The 25,774-nt window shown below is 31.6% G+C and overlaps 1 protein-coding gene across 3 annotated transcripts in view; it reads left to right on the top strand.

The window, feature by feature from the left end:
- The window catches only part of LOC125077546 (teneurin-m), a 207,842-nt gene that overhangs the window by 14,817 nt on the left and 167,251 nt on the right, over positions 1-25,774 (top strand). For all 3 annotated transcript variants that reach the window (XM_047689465.1, XM_047689464.1, XM_047689462.1), the window contains exon 2: positions 25,269-25,313. In XM_047689465.1, the coding sequence (XP_047545421.1) occupies positions 25,269-25,313 (45 nt within the window). The remainder of the gene's footprint in view (positions 1-25,268; positions 25,314-25,774) is intronic.

Here is a 25,774-nt window from a genome sequence, read left to right as displayed (position 1 = left end):
CTGGAATAATGACGTCCTTACTCTATGAAAGGCCTAGTTTCGCCGTCGGCCATATTTTAATTTCGTGTCGTTTCACGCTACGGGTGGATCGTATTTTTTTCCCCGGCGCGCTTAGTGTGCGCCCGTGACCTATTTTCTGCGGGCCCTCCAAATTTCCACGCTTTGCCGCACATCCCTTCATAACTAATTGCTATCGATTTCCTTTCGAATTATGTCATGTCTCTTAGTAATCATACTAGTTAAGGTTTCTTACGATTTCAGTAAGATTGATATAATATATCATTTCATTTCAACATAACAAAAATTTAATATAAATATATAACTCCTGCAAGCTATCGACTATAAAAAAAAACAATGTTAATTTAATGTTTTACTGAAATCAAACGACATGATTATGTAACAAATTATATAAAGTTTCTGAGCAGTATTCGTTGCGGAAATACTTGGCACTAATAGCACCTTAGCCAACGACTCTTAAAACAGAACATACCTGCACCAGATATAACAACAATTTTATGTCTTTAAAGAATAAATATCGTAATGATCATGGACGACAAACTCTTAAACGTTAAATTTGTGGATGCATATTTTGAAAGAAATTCTTAAACATTTCACGTAGAAAACATTGTAGTGGCATAAACTTTAAAACCTCATAAATTGGAGACTGTTTTACTATCAGCAACCATTCTACTTTACGATACCAAAACTTCATGCACAGCCTCGCAATAAGCCAGGAATTTGGGGAATTCGAACAAATTTTATTTCTTCACGTCTATAAGTTTTGTATTTTATAGGTCAATCGTGCTCTTGGCAGACGAAAAGTCATATAAGCGGCGCCGATTCTTGTCATAGACATCTCTTTTCCAATAGCGATAAAGCAAACAATTTAAAATACCAAATATTGCTTGATACAAGTAGCCTATGTTCTTCTTAAATTCCAATTCCAAATAGTCGAGGTTAACAAGTTGCTCGCTATATTTCAAAATAGATTCAATTTAGATAATACAGGGAATGTCCCTCTAGTTTACCATTGTAGGTATAAATTATTATTTTTAAATTTATTAAATTATCGTTCAATTAATAACGAAGAAAGTATCCACTTAATTTAAACCTAAGTAAAGTCCAATATACCTTGTACACTTGTACGTGTATGTATGGTGTCGTAAAGTTTTCGCTAGAATAAGTTTATTATAATTTGATATCATATTCGAGTTTGTATGAAAGAATATTTTGCCCACAATTTCGTGTAGCACACCACGTCTGCGGAAACGTCGACGGTTAATCTCGTCGCTTTCGTGACCTAATTATTAAAAGCGGCAGCAACTTTATCTCCTTATTTCTATCTTATTTGCGCAACAACACAAACGTCTTTAATGACATTATGAAGATGTATTCATCTTGTTCTTTTAATTATTTCTATAAATATAAATAATTAAAAGAACAAGAACAATATAACAGCTTAGGCTGTTAAAGTAAAAAAACTATTTAATCCCCATCGAAGACAATTTTTAATAAGCAGACGTATAAATTCAGAATTGAAGATTCAGCACGGTGTGACTTACTGTTTTAGTATTCCTAAAACTACGTACTCAATCGGGACCTGACCGTCAGAAATCGACGGCTATCCCGAAAGCGTGACTTTTGCCCCCAGAATTGACGCGAGGCGCGGGTGTCAGGGCGGGGTATTGATCGCTCGGGCCACTTCGGAGCGGCTCGGCTAGGCTCGCCCGACTTCGGGCTTACTTAAGGACCGTCGTGCTACCGCGGTTGCAGGCATCTATTTGGTCAGTTGGCGTGTCAACTTTCCTAGGAGTTATATTAAGTTTAATTAGGACAAGGTTACCGGTGTAATGATTGAATATCAACAACCTGTATCAAAACATGACTCACAGAACAATTAAATCGATACTTATTTATTACCACGTAATGAAAATAAAACAAATAAATTTAATAAATATATGTCAATGATACAACGATTATTAATTATACGAAACATAATTGAATATTAAACTTGCTTATCTGTAATTCGAGAGTTCTCGAAACACAATTCGCAGCCGAATGGCGAAGAATTGTGTTGGTAGGCCAAATATAAGGAGATTGGGATGTCAACTCATGCAAATACGAAGGTAGATTCGAATATATTAAATAAACAATTTGCCGACAATTCGATTCAGAGAAGGTAGAGGTATTTGCAAAATTATATTCGATCATATACACGTCTATAAAAGAATTGGTCGAATAGGGAATATTTTAAAGCAATATTGCTTCAACGTATTATTACTGGTAAGTTTTCGTAATCGAATTTTCATTATATTTTAGTACTATACTGTTGAAAACCGAAGTTGAAACGAAACGCTGAGATCAAAATAAAAGGTAAAAATAAAATAATAAATATTTTCTAGCATCGTTAATTAACAAGATTTTATTTAATACAAAGCTACTTCTGATTCTGACTCTCTGAGTAACAGACAAATATTACTTTTTCTTTAAATTATAGATCAAATAAAGTAATTAACTAAAGCAAAATGGCAGAATTTCTCACGATGCATTCTGCAAACTGCATGCTTACGTTGTTTTCTTTCACCGCTGAACACCGATGTAGTTGTCGACCAAGGCTTCGCTTGCGTTTTAAAGGTTGGTTGTTACCTAAAAGTCGCCTATGTCCATCCTTCTATTGGGGTTCAAGATGCTTCTTAACAAATTACATCAAAAACGTTTCAGTGATTTAGCTTTGAAGGCGTAACATACTGACATACAGAATTACTTTCTAATTTTAATATTAATATAGATTTAGTTTGCGAAAACTCAGGTTGTTGACCCTGCGCTCTTGGGTCATTGGGCCATCTCATTTCGTAATAAACAATATATCGACTATATGAATTAAATTCGTATATCTGCCATGAAAATCAACAAATTTAATTGGTAAACATAAAATATTACATTTATTTGACGGCTGAAAACAACGGTTTACAACAAGTTAACCGAAAAGCAAAAATAACACAACTGAAACTCATAAATAAAACTAAATTTCGTTAAATAATGAGCAACGTTTCAAGACTGCATAATATGATAATATAAATATCTAATAATATGAAAGGGCTTTTCTAAAATATTTCATAAGTAATTCTGAATCCGACAGTGGTGCTTTAGTTCGTTATTTACATTAAATTGTTAATAATACGAATTTATTAATTAGTTTACTTTGCGTGATTGTTTTGGGGATGTAGGTATATAAATATAACTGATATTAATAATAAATTAGACGGAATACTGTTTGGTTATCGAAACGTGATCAGTTAATTATTTATTAATACAACTCGTTATAGAGTTGCCTAATGAAATCGAGATATAATTTCATGTTAAATAAAAATATTATTATTGTTATTCGAAATTAAAACCGTAATACAATTAGGACTGTCCCTAAAAAGAAAGTACAAGATAATTCCACCATTCGTGCGGTAAACTTTTCACCAATCATGAATGGAGATTGAAAAATTCCATTTTTATTACGAACGCGTATTCGCTAAACTATCGAAATGAGAAATCCACTGGGGTACGGTCCGGAGGTCATGTTTTGTTTTCTTTATTATTACGCGCGAACAACGCCGCAAAGTACAATCGAAACGTTTTCATTTCGGCAACGCATCAGAGCATATTCCGGCTGCCGGCCGGATCTGGGTCAGAATACACCCGTATTCGGTTTAATTGAAAAAGTTAAATCGGCCATTTTCACGGGATCGTTTCATTTTTTTTTTCGCTTTACCGAATGTGCCATGCATCTCAGAATAACTCCTCTGAATTTTATTGGGATTTTGTTTAAATTGCTCACGGAAGTTGTTTTACTGAATTTCACAGGAGTAAACCAAAAGAGCTATTTAAGAAACTTCGGCACTCTTTTATTAAACGACTTTAAGCGACGTCAATTAAAAATACTGTAGCTATAAAAATAGATTGAACTGAATATTTAGATATTTATTTCAGAACAAAAATCTATTCAGTTTCGTCACAGAATGTTCAAACATAAAAAGAAGTAAAAAATTCAGGAGAATACCAGTAATAAATTTTCTCTTCGTATAAAATATTTTTAATAGGTAATTAGGCTTAGTTCAAAAGACAATCTCCAACGGAAGACCAATAAAGTCTCCTCTCTCTGATATAATTACAAGATGAAAATTGTAATTCACTTCTCATTGTTTGTTTTGCTCGCGTTTCGGACTCTGGTAAGTTAATAAAAATAAAAAGACGATGTCCATTTCTCGGTGACTATTGAGTTTTTATTACCCTGTTTACAATCCTCGGTCTATCTATCAACTAAAAGTGGGGACAGCGAACTAATTTATTGATTGTTTACTCGCCATATGCTTACTAATAACAAACTTTGCCACTTCTTTCAAACTTCTATCAATTATCTTTAATTCAAGGGAACGCGGAATATTGAACAAAAACAAGAAGTTTTTTACAAGATAATTATAACTTTTATTGATATAAATACTAAAACGATGTTTATTCATAATATCAACGAAATAATAATAATGAATCAAATTCACAAAGTTTATAAGTTTTGGTTGATCCTCTCCTCTCCCATAGATTCATTAATTCAAATATTTAAAAAAAAAATACATTTATAAAAAAAGCCTATTGTACAATATATAATAGAGCCGAGATGGCCCAGTGGTTAGAACGCGTGCATCTTAACCGATGATTTCGGGTTCAAACCCAGGCAGGCACCACTGAATTTTCATGTGCTTAATTTGTGTTTATAATTCATCTCGTGCTCGGCGGTGAAGGAAAACATCGTGAGGAAACCTGCATGTGACTAATTTCAACGAAATTCTGCCACATGTGTATTCCGCCAAGCCGTATTGGAGCAGCGTGGTGGAATATGCTCCAAACCTTCTCCTCAAAGGGAGAGGAGGCCTTTAGCCCAGCAGTGGGAAATTTACAGGCTGCTTATTGAATTGAATTGTACAATACAAGATTATAATAGATGATAAAAAAGCGTCGAGCTAATATTGTTGAATTCTAGGCAGGATATATTATATACATATATAATTGTATTCAACTAATATAACTTTGTATTTTAGATGTTAAAAAAGAGTAACTACTGAGTTTCTTGGCGGCTCTTCTCGGTAGAATCTACATTCCGGACCGGTAGTAGCTTTACTTAATATAGTTCTGTAGAATGATGATTTTAAAGTGCTTGTAAAAGATTACTTATATAAATTATATTTCGATTTTAATTTTCTATAAAAGAGGGGCCTTTGCCCAACAGTGGGACATTTACGATCAATCGAGATGACAAATAAAAACAGCAATTAAATACATACTAAAGTTATCTATTGAAATCAAATGATGATAAAATGTGTATCCACATAATTTCTCTTTACGGTTATGTCACGAAGGGCACAAATCGTGAAACCATACTTCACGACATCATAAAACAATCATAGGGTCATATCACCCTTGTTAATGTAACCGACGGTTAATCTATAGTTATAAAGATAAGCAATTATACTAGTTTTTTTACGATGCATTACAAGTTTTCGGTCTACGAGATAACGACAACCAAACGAAATCTTATCAGACCATTAAAGGTTTTTAAATGAATTTGCCTTGTCTTAATTGCAGAATGTTAACATTTTATTTAAGTTATTTAATAGGCTATATTTCTTTAAATATATTTCAAAAGGTATTTTTATATATAAGTATTATTTTTTATTTTCATATTCAATTTAGGATATATGTTATAGCAATATATTGCGGAGAATGTAATACTTTCCATTAGATTTTATATGCGACATACCTTGTGTGGAATTCGTCATAATATCACGATGACGTCACAAAGCCAATGTCTTCTGGGGATACGTCTAAAATTAATTCATATTGATTTATATGATATTCATGTATTTATATATACTACTTACTAGCCCTTACAATATTTGCGTTAGTAAAGTTACAAAAAGTAATGATTGTATTTTTTATCAATTTTATTTCAGAGACTAAACACATCGATATGGAGTTTCCAAAAGTATGAAGGAATAGTATTTGTATTAGATATATAATATATATAGATATATTAATAGGATTTGTATTCGTATCTCATTATGTCGAATTAATAGAAGATTTTAGTATCGATCCGAACTCTTTTCGTGCAAACGTTATCAAATGTTAAATGTACAGGAATATTAAATAATTGGGACAAAAACGAGTAACAAATTATTTTAGCCGTTACTGTTTGTAATCAGACCTAATAGAACAAACAATATGGGTAATTCAAGACTTAGAATCGATTAATATTTTTTCACGGGTAGAATTTCAACACATAAACGTCCCATTTTCACTTTATTCAAATGTTATTTGCTTATACAATGAACAGTCTATAAGAGGAATATTGAGAATATTTTTGCTACCATTGTTTGATCGTAACGAAACTCGATTATTAGAGGATAACTGCTCCACTCGATATAAATTGTTTCGTATAATTAATTGCTACTTAATAATATATTCATTTATATCTTAATATATTAAAAATAACGGATAATTATAAATTAAATGCAATATTTAAGCATCAATAACGTTATAATTCTACGATGTTAATATTCTCTAGTTTATCCTTTATATTACTTAAGTATGTATTAAACGCTGGTATCGGTCCAAAGAAAAAAGTCTCAAAGACATCTATTTACTTCGTTCTTTATTCGATATTTAAATTTACTGTTTCATAAAAAGCGAGGATCAGTTTGTAAAGGCCGAAGCGCCTCTGAAAGAATTTTCCAATATTAGTTGTTTTATTGAGTAAGCAACTCGATTTAGGGTAGAAGAATTCATGATTAAAAGTTATTTTAAGCTTATCGTTGGAATATTTAAAGTCAATAAGGGTTTTACTTAAAATGAAATTTAATTTTCATTAAGAATTATTACTGGAAACGTTAATTGTTATAGTTTTTATTAAAGATATATTTGATAACGGTAAGCACGCCTGTTTGATTCGGCTTGCGATATATGCTATACTTTACAGCAGCTATTCCATGTAGGTTCACTTTTTCACATTCATCTGAACACGAGATGAAATAATGTAAACACAAATTGAGTATACCTTAAAGAGTCTTATTTAAATAAATTTATAATATTTAATTAAATAACTACTTTACATATGCAACATGATAGAGTATTTTTAAGTTCATCTAATCAAGCAAGTAAACATCTCAACCATCTTATGCCAGCGGGAATCAACTACCACGAAGAGATTAGTATTAAATCTAGGCTAGGATAGGTAGACGTAAAAGTCTGCAAAATATAATCATCATGTATAGTTATACACATAATGTTGTCTTAGATTTTCGCGATTATTACACATTGAAATAAAACTAGTTTTTAACGGATTTAATCGCGTATATTAATTATTTTAACATCCCGACGTTTCGAGCACTTTGCAGTGTTCGTGGTCACGGGCAGATGTCTGCCCGTGACCACGAACAAAAACTAGTTTTATTTCAATAGTTATACACACTACACATGCATACACTGTCTCTCTTTTGTGCATTTATTATTCCCATCTGATGGTGGGGTCTGCCTTCCTAGTCTTTTGCTTCCACTTCGCTCCATTTAACGTATCGTTTTTAGTAACATTTCAGGAACTAAGATCTTTTCTGACCACATCTGTCCATCTGGTTTTAGGTCGCCCTCTGGGTCTTGACCCTGTAACGTTAAGTTTATACACTGTATCTACTCCAAATAAATGGGATGAGGGCAAGAGCATTATGGATGATGATTATGCAATCGGATACATCGTATGAATTACGCTCCTGCTGTACGTACGTACCATTACCTTATCTTCTGTTACTTTTATTACTATATAAACATTTATTTGCAATTCAATTATAATAGCGTATGATTTAATCGTAAATAATATTCCCACGGGTGATTTCTTGACGATCACAACCACACTCGGATCCGAGTGAAATATCAATTCACGAGTGGCTGACCGCAAAAGTCCGTTCATTTATCAGAGCAGTGCACTGTTTAAATAAAACATCTTGTGCGGCTACAACTGTATTTGTTGAGACCAATTTCTGCTTGTTTATTTCAAACGATATTCCTACTGAACTATCATAACTTGAATCATTTAGTTCATTCAAGTTTCCGTAAAAAATATTACATCAACTTGTGATTTTTAACCATATAGTTTTTTTTATACATTTTAATGTTTTTTTTTCTTTGGTATATTTTACTAATAAAATAAATTGCTTGTACATTAACTTTTTGCTTTCGTCAAGACTTATTTCTTCAGAACAAAGATTTAATTTGCCATTGCGAGTAAAAACGATGTCTCTTCGGTATCGGTTGTGGGGAGACAGAATGCGATTTATATTGTCCTGGCAGAGTCTTTATCTATTAGTGCTTTCTTCTCCAGCAAAAACTATTTGTTATTTTGCCCTTGGTTCCTTCCTTTTAGTGAAAATTAGCGGCGCGCTTTACCCTCAGTAGTTTTAGCGAATGTTTTCTTAATCGGCAATGTACGCTACAGATTTGAGTAAGATGAAAAAATGTTGCTTTAATTTACTTATTAGAAACCTTACGTTTGCATTTTAAAAGATAATGCCTCGAAAGTATCCTTTACGATAATCTATTTTTTAAATGTTTTTATTTAAATTACGTCGAAAATAAATCTAGAAGTTGTTGTAAATTATATTAAAATATGAGAAGCTTATTATTGTATAAGAGGTAACGCCAAAAGTTGTTCCAAGGTAAAGTAGGTACTCAAAGGTCGGTGCAAGTTGAGCTTAATAATTTTAACTTAAAAGCTCGTTTCACTATCGTTTACGCGCAAGAGGCTTAGCAACTTCACTCCACTAGCGTTTTAAACTAATTTTTGGCAACAGTTTGGATTTTAGATAAAGTTTAAATTCAATTATGGGTTCTCTTTGCTTTTGCTTAAATATAGCTAAAATTGACTCCGAGAAATCTAAACCATTTGAATTAAAAACATAATATTAATCATTTGAGTTACATACACTAATAAAAATATTGTACTATTAACAAAAAAATTTAAGATATTGTTGTTTACTCGGATAAGCTTTAAGTTTGACAGATAGCTTGAAGTTATCGTATCTAAATCGAGGCTCTTGTATGCTCTTTTTTATAACACTTCCAAGATAATCAGAGAATGTTTTTAAAAGATCACGTACGAGTGATGTCTTATCTTTTTTTTGCTGGATGAGGATAAAATATTAAACAAGATTTCACGTACCTGAGGCTTAAATATCATAAAAAAATTGATGATATTATAAACTTAAAAAGTAATATTATTCTAAGTAGTTCGAACTTACGAACGTTCACGAAGCCTCTTTCAACTAGTTTAACGTTTCCGACCGCTAGGTTACTCTTGTTACATCATATAATGAGACACGTAGGATACACGATACTGCTATGTTTCTAACAACATTCATAGAAACAATGAAAACATATTTTCTTATTTTACTTCATTGAAATCTTACAAATCACCGTTATCGCCACAAAAAACACAGATATATTGCAAGCAACCTCAAACATTACATAAATAAAAGAATAAATATGATAATATTCAACGTGATCAATACTCACATGTCTGATTACTCATCAGAACTGCATTTAGACGGGTAAATTGCTATTTCCTATACTGAATACAAAAATTTTGCCATTCCTCAAAGCAGACAAAGGAACCCCATGATTTAATAGGCAATACCGTCCATTGAAATCGACTTCTGGGGTCAGTCTCAAAGAAGTGATGCAGTAAAAATGGTTAATGACGAGGGTGAAGTTGAAAGAAATCGGAAATGTATTGCGAAAGCAGCATTAGATGAATGTTACTCCGAATGGGATAGTTGAATGGGCGTACGAGCATTAACATTAGAATAAGAGATTGGTAGACTTTCATTTAGCGGAGTCAAATCACTTATTTATTTTATGTTTATTTGTATTCAAGGAATTGCATGGAATATATTACTGTTTATATATTATTAACCGAGATGGCCTGCAAGCACTACTGAATTTCATGTGCTTAATTTGCGTTTACGGAAACCTGTATGTGTCTAATTTCAACGAAATTCTGCCACATGTGTATTCCACCAATCCGCATTGGAACAGCGTGGTGAAATATGCTCCAAACCTTCTCCTCAAAGGGAGAGGAGGCCTTAGCCCAGCAGTGGGAAATTTACAGGCTGCTAATGTTACATATTATTTGAATAATGAAACATTTCACATTCTCAGTTGCTAATGTGTTAACAACGTATATTCTAGATAACGTATTTATAGCTATATTATCTTAACTGTCATCGGGTAAGCGAATCTAACTTCCTCAACATATTATGAATTGACCGCAAAGAAGATTAGCTCATAAGTTTAAGTTACACGTAATTCTAATTTTAAATACAATATTCTCAGATGACCATATGTCAAAGTAATTTGAAAATACCATTCAATTTACTGTCTAAACCAATTCAGTGTCGCAAAAACAGCGCAAACGTTTCAACCTAAATCAATAGACGTGCCAGCGTAAATGTTTACCAACGTCGAATCTCCATAAACATGTAAACGAAAACGGATATATCGCATAAGTGTCGCCAGTCCGCGCCGGAACATCGCGCACTAAATCACAGGTCGCCTCGGCCCATGTATAATTCAGGAGGTTGAGAGCGACACCCAGCATACACATAATTCGGCCAAACACCAAAGAAGATACCGTATAACCTACGCTGACCGGGCCGACCAATTTTACGGTCTAGCGACACCGAGCGGCCGATTCAATTTTGGTAAAATTTTATTCGATCGTATTCGAGCGTGCAAGTGGAATTCTATCGATGGTCGAATATACGATTCCCTCGCGATTTTCGTTGGCCTTCGCTTCTTTTTGACCAAAGAAAACGTATGACTAGGGCTTAGGTGTGAAATCAAGATTGAAGGCAATTTTTATTCAACATCCTCTGGGAAATATAGAAATGATTCAATATTTTATATCTTATTCAATCAAAATAATGCATATTGATTTCCGTTCGCAAAGTCTGCACTCGTAAAGGTCAGAAAACGTTGAATAACTTGCCGATTTCTCGTGCATACTGCGCCATGTTTAAAATATAAAACCGTTCTTTTGTATGGAATGTTCCAATCTTTATACCAGGGTTCTACTTTAATTGGTCGCACTTAAATATTATATAGAACTACGGATATATCTCTAATATCTAAAAAGTTACCTAATTATTGAAATATGGGCAGCTTGACGCAATATTTTACGCAAAAATATACTTAAATAACAAATATAAATATTATATGCGATTTGATTGAATCAATCTATCATTTGACGTCTCATTCACGGTAATGTGACATTCAATTCAATCATCAATTTTCATCAAACGCAACGTTATTGTTTTCTCGTCATCAATAAATCATACTTCAAAAATCATTAACATCAATAAAATAAGGAGTCCGTAAATTGACAACAAAAGAGTTTTCACTCAGAGGAATTTAAAAAAAAAACGTTCTTTTTTTAAATATTTTTGAAATTGCTGTTACGTTTATATGCTTGGAATTAGATTCCCCATTTCAAAACCATTAATCAAATGTCATAAGCTATAGACTGGGGTGGTGAATGATGGGAAGCAATACGTTGTCTATGGGACTTTCATTTTTACAGTATATCATCGGGAATATTATGCTAGGGTGGATTCCTATATACTTTTTAATATATCAATAGATCATACCATTTTACTTGATGACTTTTTTTCTATTATACGCATAACATATCATATGACATCAGGTCAAAACGTACTAGTTTATTTTTTATTTCAACTTAAATGTTTTTTTTTTCTTATAAAATGATGCGAATTCGAAGGAAATAAAACTATAACTTTAATTGTTACGTAATTATGCTAACCGCACCATCACCGCACGTTTATTACATTGAAACAAATATGTATAATATGTTTACAATTGATATTTGTGCAAATATAATTTCTTCAAAATACTTTATAAAGTTTTACACAAATGCGAAACTTCGATCTGTTAATATCCCGCTTTATCCAGCGCATCATCTTGACTCTATAAATATATAATCTTAATTAATATTAATATATACTGGAACAAGCTAACTAAGACCGAACTGAGGCTAGTCAGCAAGCCGATTTGTTAGGCAAATGAATGCGTCGCAGCACGCTACACGCGTTAACAATGCCCTTACAGAGACGATATCCGCCTTAAATAATGATGATGTAACTACAATTAACAACCAAAACTAGTAATCTCTAGAAATGCTACAAGAACATGTAAATTATACATAATTATCGATAAACAACAATTGTTACTTATTACCTTTTTGTCAATTACCATGTTTTGAAATGCTCCATTTCAAAGTAAAATATAAAATATATTTTACTTTGAAATATTATTTTAATTTGAATTATATACCTAATATATAGAGCTCAAATAATATAGTAAATATATTGTTTAATCTAGAATGTTGAACACTTTTACAGTAAGCCTGAACGGACTAACGCGTGTGTCAAGCGTAAGTACATGACCTAAAAATTTATATAATGCTAACGCTAAGCGTACTATGTGTTAACATATAACGTTGTAAGCTGAAGTTTTAAATAAAATTAAGGTTAGCTTGAGAGCAGAGATGGCGCAGTGGTTAAAACGCGTGAATCGTAATCGAAGAATTCGGCTTTAAATCTAGGCAAGCACTACTGAACTATCTTTTGACTAATTTGTATATTGTAAGAAAGACAATATCGGGCAACCTATGTCAGGTAAAAAATAAAAAAAAGAAAAAAATATCAACTATTATAGCACCAAACAGCAATACTAAATACTTTTGTGTTCCGGTTTGACAGTGTCACTACAAGCACAGATAAAATATCAGTTCCCAAGGTTGGTAGTGCATTGGCGATGAAAGGAATGGTTAATATCTGTCTGAGCGCCAATGTCTATGGGCGGTGGTGACCAATTACCAACAGATGGCTCGTCTTCTTGCCTATAATATAAAAAAGGTTGTAGCAGCATGGTGGAATAACCTTCATATCCTTATCCTCTAAATTATTAAGGCCTATCCTACTAGCATTAGAATTCATGAAAGTAAAAGTTCATTGAGAGGATTTTTTTTTAATCATGATTTTATTTTGACCTCAACTTTATTAAATCAATCTCTACTGACATGAAACTTATCCTCAACAATGTATTTTCTTTAGTGGAGACTCGGTTAAAATACACAACAATACAGTAAGTAATGAAATCATGACAATAAACACGTACTAGCTAATCCCTTACAATACAAGGAATAATGTATCTTCCATTCACGCAAGAAAGCGGATATTCCCCTGGTTCATGTTTTATTGTAATTTATTTAACTCCTTGCATACAAATAGAGAAATAAAATTTGAATTCATTATGTGTGTGAGTCAATAACGTTGTCCTTATGTATGTTTTCAATGGAAGAACTGTTGTATTTTTTATTAATGTATGCGTAGATGACTTGTATGTTTTTTATTGGTATACATTAGCCACTCCTTGTTTGCAAAATGTCTGCCTCGTTAGTCTAGTAGTTAAGTTATAAAACGGTTGATCACGAGCTCCTGGGTTCGAACCCTGGGTCAGGTTAATAAAATGTTATCGTGTTTGGGATTTCCCGGACTCATCGGATTAAGAAAGTGAGAGAACAGACTGTGCAGAGACACTAGTCATTCTGAAGAATGATTGGCGTAGCCGAAGGCGGTCCGGAGTGTTCACCACTGAACCGAAGATTATTCATCCATTTCAATTTGAGTCATATCAAATGTTTTTGTTAGTTAATTTAGTTTATAAAAAATATATATAATATAGAAGTAATATAATTATATTCTATTCTACATCGAAACTTGCGCCGTTAATTTCTTAATTAATTTTCAGATACTATAATTGATTTGTATGTTTTTTAAATGACTAAATTAAATCTCCAATGAAATTATAATAACCTTGCAAATTACATAAATTCTATATAAACTGTTTTACTGTTTATTATGGAATGAGATATTTCTTTACAAATTGTGCCTAAAAGTTGTAATTATGAATATACAATTGTGGTATAACGAACTATATTTAATGTTTTAGACTTAATAATATTTGTCGTAATTTTGACGATTCGATATCTTCTGTTATATACTAAATTTCATTATCACCATTTGATTTTTGCTTCTTCAAAAACTACAAAACCAATTCGAACAAAATTCAATGTAAATGGACTTATTATTTTGTTTTTAGTTAAAATTCTTCTTCTCAGTTTTGAAAATACCAAGCTTTCAGGAAGGATTAACGAGCTTAAGTATTCTGTATTTAAACAAATAAACAAAATTTTCCGTTGGAACAAAGTATGAAAATTTAATTACACGGTTCTTGCTAAAATTACGCATTGTTTAAAGATTTCTGTATTTTAATAAACCCGCCCTAAGGGGTCTAAGGTCATAACTCGTGTGCGGGCTCTGAAGGGTAAGGGTACGCTAGGAGGGCAGTTATTTATAAACCAATTAAAACCTCTGCAAATGGAAGATAACGAGCAATGAAGCGAACGAACTTTTCGGCTTTTGTTTCGAACTAGATTTGATCATGTCGACTTGGATCGAATTTAAAACTGGGATGATATACGGGGCGATCGTTTTCGTTGGTTTCGTCGGTTTTGTTATCATTCGAGTTGACCCATTAGGTTACATTTAAATAACAATACCGCACATTTCATTCAAGGATAAACTCAATCGATTTTATTATCCTTATATTCTACCGTGCCAGAAAAAAATAGTTCTTTGTCAGAACCTATTTTATACCAAAATTAATATATAATAGAACATTTTAAAATAAACTTATACCACGTACTCATTACTGTTAAGGTAGGTAATTATTTGAATGAATACCAATTAAATAGTATATATATAGTAAATGGAATATTACTACATTTATATATCCTGTTTGAAAATCTACTTAAAATAGTTTAAAATTAAAAATAATATACTTAAGAAATAGACGATTGCTTATTATATAGAAACGCTGGTTAAAACCCAAATGCTCAGACACCAAAAATGTTTTATACCACCTCTCAATCACCCTTAAGCCGCAATGCCAGTGCGTCGTGCCAAATGATCGTCCATTTAGTGATTCTAACTATCGCATTTATGCAGACAGACATTTCCTTATACATGAGTATCTATTACTGCATTTCGTTTCAAGCGTATGATTTTATTTTAAGTCAATACTGTTTTAAATTTCGAACTTCATTTCAAATTTGTGAATTGTAATATTATTGTGATAAGAAATAATAATTTAAGTATAAATATATTTAAAAGTAAAAGTAACAAACTATAAAATGCCAATTCTTAGACTCTAAAGAATATAGCTTAGAGCTTATTTCATCAAAATGCTCTGATTTTAGTTGGTGGATACTGATATGAGGCGAATTTTTATTTATACTCAACTAAACTATATAATATTTCTACAATATCATATTAAAAATACTTTAATGATAATTTCTTAGAGCAACATTAATGTTTTATAGGTAATATTTTTTCATTTCATTTTTTTTTTAAATAAATATTATATTTATTATTTTATGCACATAAAACGCAAGCAATTAATATATCAAGTGGCTATACATCAATTAATCTTTATGAGCTCAATTAACCAAAATATGATTATAATTTAATATTTCACGCATAAATACCGTAAAAATTCAAAGGACAAATTCACTAAAACTGGCAGTCGATATGACATCCCGAGCTAAATTCAAAAGCAAATATTACAAGCTCCCCTCATCATGACACATGACTACGTAAATCCATACAGAAATTCCTTAAATGTACAACATTCATAACCCAAGGCAAGCGTCAAACGTCAAACCAACAATTAGCGAGGGTCGTACAAAAACACGCAGTTTTGGTCATCTCTCGCTGATGATAAAGTGGTCAATTTGTAAGGACACGCTACGTTTGGATTGGTACAAATGTTGGTTGTGTTTGTTTCGACCTGTATCATTGTTGGTTATAAATCATAGTTAAATTCAAAAGTATTTAAATGGTAACGAAACGTTTACGGAAACATCTCAACTGTGTAGCTGATAAAAATAATTGATACTAAAAAGTAAATACTACTTTTAATAAATTTAATAAATCTAATAATAAAGTTCTTTCGCAAAGACCGGAGCAGATCTTGAGAGTAAAACAAACCTAATTTTCAGTAAGTACATAGATACACAAAACAAAGAGAACGTCTACTCACTACCGATGAATGATCGCAAGTGTGGGTAAGAACTGTTTACCACATTTTATTGTGCATAACAATGGTTCAAGCTAAATAAATAAATTCGAAAATTTTACAGTCGGATTAAAGTTTGACATTTTAAGATGTGCGCGTATAAAAAAATCGGTTCATGAGCCCGTCTTCTTGAATACATTCGGCAATTATTTATTCATCCTTCAAAAGGCAGCAAGCGAGGAATATCGTCTTAGATCCCATGTAAGGAATTACTTTGTGAAGTATCAAGTTCCAATGCTTAGTAAATAAGTACTATCAACAATTTTTAACATGATGTTGAGCGACAATTACCACTTGATCGTTTACTTTTTCTTTCTATTCGTAAAGAAAAGTCATGTCCTATTTTGGCTCTGCGATATAATATGTACGGTATTATTTACTGCTGTATTTGTTCGTATAATTTAATTCCACAAAAACTACATCCGTGTATGAACTGAAGGTTCACAGCAATTTGTGTAACTCTGAACAGTTCAAGTATGGCTGTAAATCTAAAAGTCCAGCTAACATATTAGCCAACTGTTAGAATTAGCTCAACCACGCTTAAACTTTGAGCCGTAAACTGAGAATGGTGTTATAGTTTATTAGTTCTAAACTCTAGATATAGTGTAAGGTAGTATTTTTAGAATTCAACGAGTTATGAAAGCTTTAATTTAATAAACACAAAATATATTTTAAAACAAAATAAATTAAAGTTTACATTGTATATAACATGATTTTAGAGTTATTATTAATAATAATGGTATATAACGGTGAATGAATTTTCAATAAATATATTCGTAGCCAACGCCTACGGCGGGGGCGTAGCTTTGTAGCACCCGTAACTTCAAAATCAGCCTGCGGCTATTGCTAAATTTAAAATATCCTAACTCTATTATAATTAATTTAGTAAACATTTACATATGATATCAGGAAACGTTGATCACGATTTCGTTTAAATAAAAAAAAAGTTAACTATTGTTACATATCGTTTCAGCTCGTTAAATTATGTTTATTAGTAAATATGTTAGCTGAAATACGCCTGTTATCTTAGAAATCGATCACGTAAGACATGATTGAGTTATATAGTATTAACAATACATAGTATCTCGCTGACCTAAGCAATCACAGTTCGTCTCTTCTTGGTAATTTTCGGTTCGCTTAACCGGCTTCCGATCTACCGCGCCTTCGTTACACTAGTATACAGTTTGCCAGATTGGTTGACGTTTATGATCACTGATCTGCTCCTTAAAGGCAATCTGTTAAACTATATATCCAAAAATTTTCCTCAATTTACTGAACGTCTTATAAAAATATTATACACGTCGAACAGATCTTAAATCTTTAGCTTAATAATATTAGTGGAAATGCGATAAAGCCACCTCAGAAAATCTTCTATTGATTGATCAGAATATAATGTATACTTGGTGGTAGTGCAAGCTTTAACATAAAATTTTTATAATGCCAATGTCTATGGGCGTTATGAGAACTTAGCATTAGGTGACTATTTATCCGTCCGACTAAAAATAATATAAAAAAATTAAGGATTTTTTTTTTAATTTTTTTACAATGCGGGTCAAGAGTTACACGCACAACAAAAATAAGCGAAAAAATAAGCGATTCATATTCTGGTGTCTATTTACTTGTATTTTTCTCTACAATAAACCTTATACAAAATATAGTACGAACTTACCTTTACAATTATGTTATATTTTGTGATAGACTTTCGCTATAGAACTATTTGTAAATTCAAATACATTTTTACTAAATATAAAAACGACAGAACACCAAACTGTATTTATAGAACTTTACGATTAAAACGACACTCAAATCAACGAAAATCAGATATTCATTTCCACCAGTACAGCCAATCAAAATGGTATAGATGAACTTCTATAGGAAATCCTTTTACAAATTGGACATAGTTAACTCACCTTGACTCGTAACGTAGTAAGAATAAAAGCTATAATCGCCTGATCAGTCCGATCGCTACCGTGCGGCTCGTCATTAAGCGGTGGGTAAACACGTATAGAGTACAAACACACAAACATTCAAACATTTGTAATCCCTTTGCATACGTTGGTTGTTAACACTATCTTTAGTTATAATTGATGTTAATTCGTACATTTTTTGCGACTACCGGGAAATGTCCCACTCCTTGACCTTTTTCTTTAAGAAGAAGAAGGCTGGGAGGTCATTTCTATTATTGATTATTATAATACAGCGACAATTAAGATAATAATTTTAATAAATCTCTATAGATATCTTTATAAGGATATATAAAATATACTATATATGTCTGTCATTACGCTATTTAACAATAATTTTAACCCATGAAAGGAGTTTCGGCATTAGTAACAGAACGGTATTATTGTTAAATTTTTTGCACGATTTCTAGCTTCTCAATACAATGAGCGGACGTAACGTACCGCGTATTTATTTACGGCCAATAAAACTTTTATTGCACTAATCCGAAAGAAATAATGCCGCCATCGAGACTACATCGACGGTCTGTGACAAATAACTACGAAGGAAACGCCGAGTAAAAGTTCTTTCATCAACTTCCAACTTTTAATGAAATACTTTCATTGTCAATTACTTTCGAGTTTTATTGTTAGAACTCATTTAGAAGCGTGAAAATTTGGTACAAATATTTTTTATTTTTAAATAACTCAATATTTTTAATATTGTAAAGAAATATTTAATGAATCAATTAAGAAATCTCGATAAAAAAAGCCCAATATTTAAGTGCTTACTTTTTTCTTAGTAGTATTAAGAAACAAATAATTTAACATTAAACTATGTACATGAGAACAATAGGATATTTCCGAATCTTAAATTCCAAATGTTCCAATGTACTATAGTAAAACAAAAATAGCAGAGTTTCATTGTCTATCTCCGAAACTCAATATCAGTTCTTTACGTAATTTTAATGGCAAAGAAACAAACCTATTTCGAAAAAAAAAAAATGCAAATCCGTCTATATATGACGCAGTTATGCCGAACATACATAAAAAATAAACGTTCAAATCGAGACTAATTTCTTTAGTTGATTTAAAACTAACATGCCCAAAGTTCATACTGCCTCTTTATAATGCAATTAATACACGATACCCTTTAATCCAGACAACAAAGAGACCGCGTTTCGTGATCTTATATTGTTCCGTGATGTGATCTAAACTTGTATTATGTTTGCAATAAGTGGCGGTTCTAAAAATTTTCTTGAAAAATTTCGACATAACTGCGAGTAACCGTAGATTTATTGAGGGTGTAAAAGTAACTTGGTTGTTTATACCAGTCGTAATGTGCAGGTCCGGTAGATTTTACCGTGTAGTTTTCATATTACATTGATATATGAGCAACACTTACAGTTATTCTTTGTTGAGTTTTATTAGGAACTAAGTTATGTTCTTGGCTTCGTCTGTCTTATTTTATAGTGTACCAACTTTTACTATTGAGTAATTTCAACTGCTACTTCAATTGGACTAAAAATATTTTATGAAATAAATGAATAATATAAAGGACCATGGTTGTAGTCGTCGTAGTGTATTTGGGCAAACCGATAAAATTAATATACCGCACTTTTATTTCCAATAATGATTATTTTTCTAAGATGCCACTGTACATGGCATCGATAAAATATTAACTCCTTGTAAAATCAATGTAAGTACCGCCAACGATAAAAACTAAGTCCGTTCCTTTGATAACTCTTACTCACTAACATTGCTGTTTGACAATAGAATAAATAAGTGCATGGCAACGACCAAGACGAGCCTCCAATTAACAAAGCCTACAATCGATTAAAGTACCATAATTTTTAATTCAAACGTTAATACATATTTTATTGTTGTATTTGTGTGTGTTGCTTTTAACATAGAAAGCTATAACGTTATGTATTAAAGAGAGGACTAATCATAGACATAGTTCTTAAGACTAATTTAATCATTTATTCAGTGTCTTTGTCCTCATATTTCAATAAAAAAAATACAAATGCTGCGCGCAATTACCATTTATTATATAAGCAGAACCAAACGAGCGACCACGAACAGATGGCGGAAAGCGCTAAATTTATATACAAATGCGTTCAGTTCTTCAAAATAAGCCGTAATGACATTCACACCCTATAAAATTAGCTATTAGAAAACCCCCTCGTTCCTTTGAAACGTTAAAAAGACCCTTTCATAATAGAGATCTATTCAGGAGGCGATAGTATACTGTCTCGATGGCACCGTTCGTTATTTTTGTTAAGGCAAGCGTGTGTAACTTGTCCGCTTGCAATACTTATTTGCGTTTTACACATTCAAATATCGACTCTATGGCGTATGAAATATGATACAAATGAATCGCGCGAAAAACATGGAATAAAAAACTGCAGTCGCCTAAATGACAAATCAAGTGATTTTCACCCCTATTGTTAGTATATAAGGTTGAAAATGAATAGCATTGTTGGGTATTGAGATTATGATAGCGGCGTAATGATAGAGCATGTTTAGCATAAGTATAGCAAAGTTTAGCGATACTTCGTGCTGGTGCTTGAATCGAAATTAAGCAGTAAGCTTATGGACATGTTAATATATTTAACACGCTGTCTATATGTTTTACATTTCACATTATAAATTGTATACAGCCTTTTTTATATAAATAGAAAAGATATGATTCAATATTATAAAAGCTATGTTATTGTACTAGAGATACAAGGATAATGTTTGGAGACTATATAACTAAATTGCTCATGTGTATGAATGAATATCTGAATTGGTGGCAGATTTTCATCCAACACACTCCTAACGATGTTTTTAACCCGTAATTTCCGGTTAAGATTCACGTGCCTTCACCACTGAGACATCACGGCACTATCCACTAGGTCATTCTCAGTTAGCTTTTATGTGATAATAATAAATATGAAAAAATATGTTTGCTATAAGAAAAAGTCGTTTGCGGCCTGATACGCACGATTGGAATTCTCCATTATAATAGATTACTTTAAAAAAAACACGATTCATGTAGTTTTCGGTTGCGCTCAAATGAATCTATGAAATGTGAACAAAATTATATCAAATAAAAAGCTAAATCAAACACTAAATCGGTTAAGTAGTGGAAATACTTAGGTAGGTATTGTTCTTTAATGTCTTAAATCATATATTTAATGTAAACTTATAATTTAAGCCATTATTCATTTGATTAAATTAGTAAAAATTACCAGTAGTAAGAATTGAACGTTTTTTCTTACAATTTCTCTTTAGAAATTTGCACCTCTTTATCGCTGAGCGCTAGCCAGCACGATTGGCACTGTATTAGGAGAGGCTTTTGAAACTAGCGCCCCCATCCCCACCCTTTTGATAGTTAATTAAACGTCAGACTGGAAATATTCGCGTCATTAGGAAAACTCGAGACGTCGACGCGGCCGGATGAGACATCGCCCCCTATTTTATACATACTAACGTAGACTCTCGATTTTGTTCAATAAAAACTTGAAGAAAAATGTAAAATTTTATAAAATAAGTTGAGTGTTATATTAAGTTTACTAAAAAAATTGTATTTTTAAAATTATTAAACCACTTAAAGCTTATTAATGAATATAGAAAAAAATAATAATTACAATAAAATAATGTGTTTAATTTTTATACGAATCTAACTTTTCTTATGATAAAATAAATGAGCATCCTTAAAAACCAATAAATAAATTATGATAAATTAGATTTTGGAAATCGTTGAAAATTGGGTTCAAAAAATTGATATATTTCACCGAAAGGATTGAGTATCTTATCAAGACACGGTGGCCTTTGAAGCAAAGTCTATTAAAATACGAATTTTGAATACTCTATTTTATGGCATAAGATTGACAAATTGAATCTTATCTTCACGTTCAATGGGTTTTATGGTCGGAGGATTTATAGGCCTAAATAATATGAATACCTTAGAATATATAAAATTATGTTTGAGTTTAAAATAAGTTAATATTTAATGAAAGACGAAACGTAATGATTACAGCTTTATTATTTTAAATAAATCTTAATTCATCTCGATGCGATTATATTGTTAGATTCGATTAAGATAATTTTGTGAAGCGTAACCACAAATTCATCACGTATGAATATCGACCCGCATGGAACCAAAGAACCGATCCTGCAGCAATAGCATTTCCGAGGGTTGCGATTTGGCAGTCAGCAGTAAAAGTATATTAAATCCTTTTTTCGTGCAGTTTACATACCGACACAAAATTAAAGGAAATTGTGGTAGAAATCAGCGATATATGTAAAATATGGTTAAAAATGAGGTATCTACTTTTATATTACTAATTATTCTATCGTCCAACAACAGTTATACAAATATAAATGGTGTAAAGTGCAACAATTACAATGCCATAGTTCCGTGTAACGTCATTGATGATCAAGAAATTAAAAAACCTTTGAATAAAATTTAATTTAATCAATAAAAATCACTTTATTGACATGCGTTGTTATAATATCCTGTCTTTTTGTTGTGAACATCACTCGATATTTCAATATGCCCGTATCAAGGCGCTTCCCTTAACCTTGATGTATTGTCTTAGTGCGTTCCCATGTCCATATTCAATTTTAAGTGGCCTTAGACATACATCTGCATCTAATAATTAAAATTAAACAATAGGATCTGTATGATAATTATTTTGGTTTTTAATAAATCAATCAAGTCATTGTGTAAATTTAACTTCTAATAGGACAAGTCATTGCATTTGAGTTGAATTTATGAATATGATACATTCATCAATACAGGACTAACTTCAGATAATATAGATGATATAACAGCTGCTGTAGTTGAATCATGAAACTACCAAAAAATTAAACGATGAAAATATTTTCATTACGCTTTATGTACAGTACACATAAAAGTATATATCTTCTCTCCGCTTCTTTATTTCGTTGATAACACGAATCGGTCCTGAGAGCCACAGCCAAGTCCCAAGATAAATTATTATCTGAGTTTATCACTTGATGTCATAAAGTTTTTGGAAAGTCGCCGCTATGATATGAATTCATGTCGTAACTCGCCTTTGTCGTTAGGATAAATACAAACAAAAGCTCATCTGATAAAGTGTATTTGTTATGATTCATGATGTTTTGAATTTCGTTAATTAATTTCTCAAGGTATTAAAGTAAATAATTTATTACAAGTACTAGAAACTAAACAAATAAGGTTACCGATGATCAGTGTTTTATTTCAATTTACGTTTCAAGGGCAACATTTTATTTAAGTACCTTCTCTCTCATTTCATTTTCTTTTTACTTTCATAAGAAAAGTAAGTATAAATTTAATTTCATTCATAAATGATGTAATTATATACTTTTGATGATCTAAAATAAGATGACACGGCCAAAAACTTGGTCCATGTAAATTTTCCTTAAAAATTTAAGCTGTCCCTCCGTACGTAATGTAGGCGAAAATAAAGGGCCAAAATTAAATTCCTTTCAGCCCATAAAATATAGAGTTACGTCATTATGAACGATGAGAATTTTCGCCTTTTAACGCTCAACGCACAGGGATTTTTTCTCTGTGATTACAAAGAAATATTTTTGGGCAAGTGTCAATTTGACGGACCCTTTTTGTAATGAGATCACTGTATCTGAAACGAAACTGTTTCAATGTTGACTTAAACCAATTTCCAATAGACATGGTTCCAATGGTGAAAAATTTACATTGTCCGAATATTAAGGATTCCATATTTGAAAATAAACGATAATTACATTTATACTCATCTTTTTAATTTGTTTTTGTCTTTGGTCTTTATTTGTAGACGTTATATGCGAAAGTCTGTGGACTATATAAAAATATTCTTTTTACTCATATTGAAGGGTTACCCAAAATAAATTCATGTTATGATATCAGTAATTTCCGATTGAAAGTAATAATTTTGCCAGGATTTATAAGAAAGTCTCCTGGACTAGCGATTGTGTCTCTCTGACTAGTGCTAAACTTCATCCCGCAAAAAAAGAAACAATATAAAATGTAATCTAAAATTATTTCTAACTCAATCTATAAATTAATTTATTCTTTTAACCCCTCGTGTATTTTCTTAATGTTTTTATTCGGTAACGATTTTAATTCTGAAAGCAAAAAAAGACAATTTATTCCTCGAGCTCCCTCATGTGACGGTTGTAGTATTTCTAATATTAATAAGTAATATTAAATAACTTCGAGATTCTTCAGATGCTTACTACGAAAATAACTCGTATTTTCTATACAATAAGATATTAAATCGATTGTACGTCTTCAATTCAAGGCGTGAATTCGTGTGCTCCCCTCAGTCCACGGAAGACACCATTACTCCATTTTAAAGAGTTCAAGATTCAAATCTAATGCCGCGTGACGATCGTATGCGATACGCCATAACGACAGCTAAGGAGTTTTGACGATAAATAGTATCCAAGCTATTATCAATTTTATTTTCAAGCTGTAAGTCTTAAAATGAATTTCAATTTTCTAACACATGTTCTCACGATAACCATGAGTCGTATTTTGAACCTTAATAATATGAAAGTAAATGCGAATCAATTTTACGTGGCTTAGTATCAATAAACATTCCGTCGCATAAAGGTCAAATCATTTGACATAAATAATTGAAAATTTCTAGGTTTAAGAAATATCGGTGGTTTGGTGTTGCCTATAATAATAAATTTCTTACTTTTTCCAAACTTTAAGTATCCAAATTGCAGTTCTCTGTAAAAAAATTACCAGCAATTAAATATTATTTTAAAATCTCACATTTTTACATAATTTAAGAACATCAAATTTTGACACAAAGAAACGTAATTATTATAGTATATCAATTGTCAGTTGAAGGATATTTATCAAGGAATAATATCAACTCAAAGTCGATATCGATAGGCCTACCTACCTCATGTACATCACCTTCCGTCATGTGTCCTACTTGCTTGCCTACTTTATCAAAGATATATCGAAATCTATTAACGTCTATTTGTATTAATAAGCGCTTCTCTTATTTACAGGTGAGTCACAGCAACATGGAGATGACTGCGGTTACAGTTATATAAGTAAGTGAAATACTTGATGTATAGATGAATCATCATCATCACAATCATCAATCATAAAGATGAACCAAATATTTCAATCAGCACATAAATAAAACTATCTTGATACATAACATTTTGGTATAAAAAGTAAGAGAGACAATCAATATAATTTCTTAAGGAGTGTTAGTTGCCAGAATTTTGGTAATTATATCGACTAATTCCAAAATCATTCATGCATCCGCTATCACAATTAATAACATCACATCTATCAGCATATGAAAAAAACCAAATAAATGACATACAACCAAAAAAACTGCATCTCTCAAATCCCGTACAGGAATAAAAGATTCAATTAATATAAAATCCGCTTCGTCCAGTATATAAAAAAAAATAACGAAACACCGATCGTTGAAAACGTTTAAAAAAAAGTTGGAACTAGCGTTGAGCAACTATAATCACCACTACAATTAAAAATCCGCTGG

Source organism: Vanessa atalanta, chromosome 4, assembly GCF_905147765.1.
Source record: "Vanessa atalanta chromosome 4, ilVanAtal1.2, whole genome shotgun sequence".
NCBI classification, from domain to species: domain Eukaryota; kingdom Metazoa; phylum Arthropoda; class Insecta; order Lepidoptera; family Nymphalidae; genus Vanessa; species Vanessa atalanta.
This window is presented reverse-complemented; position numbering and strand designations above follow the sequence as displayed.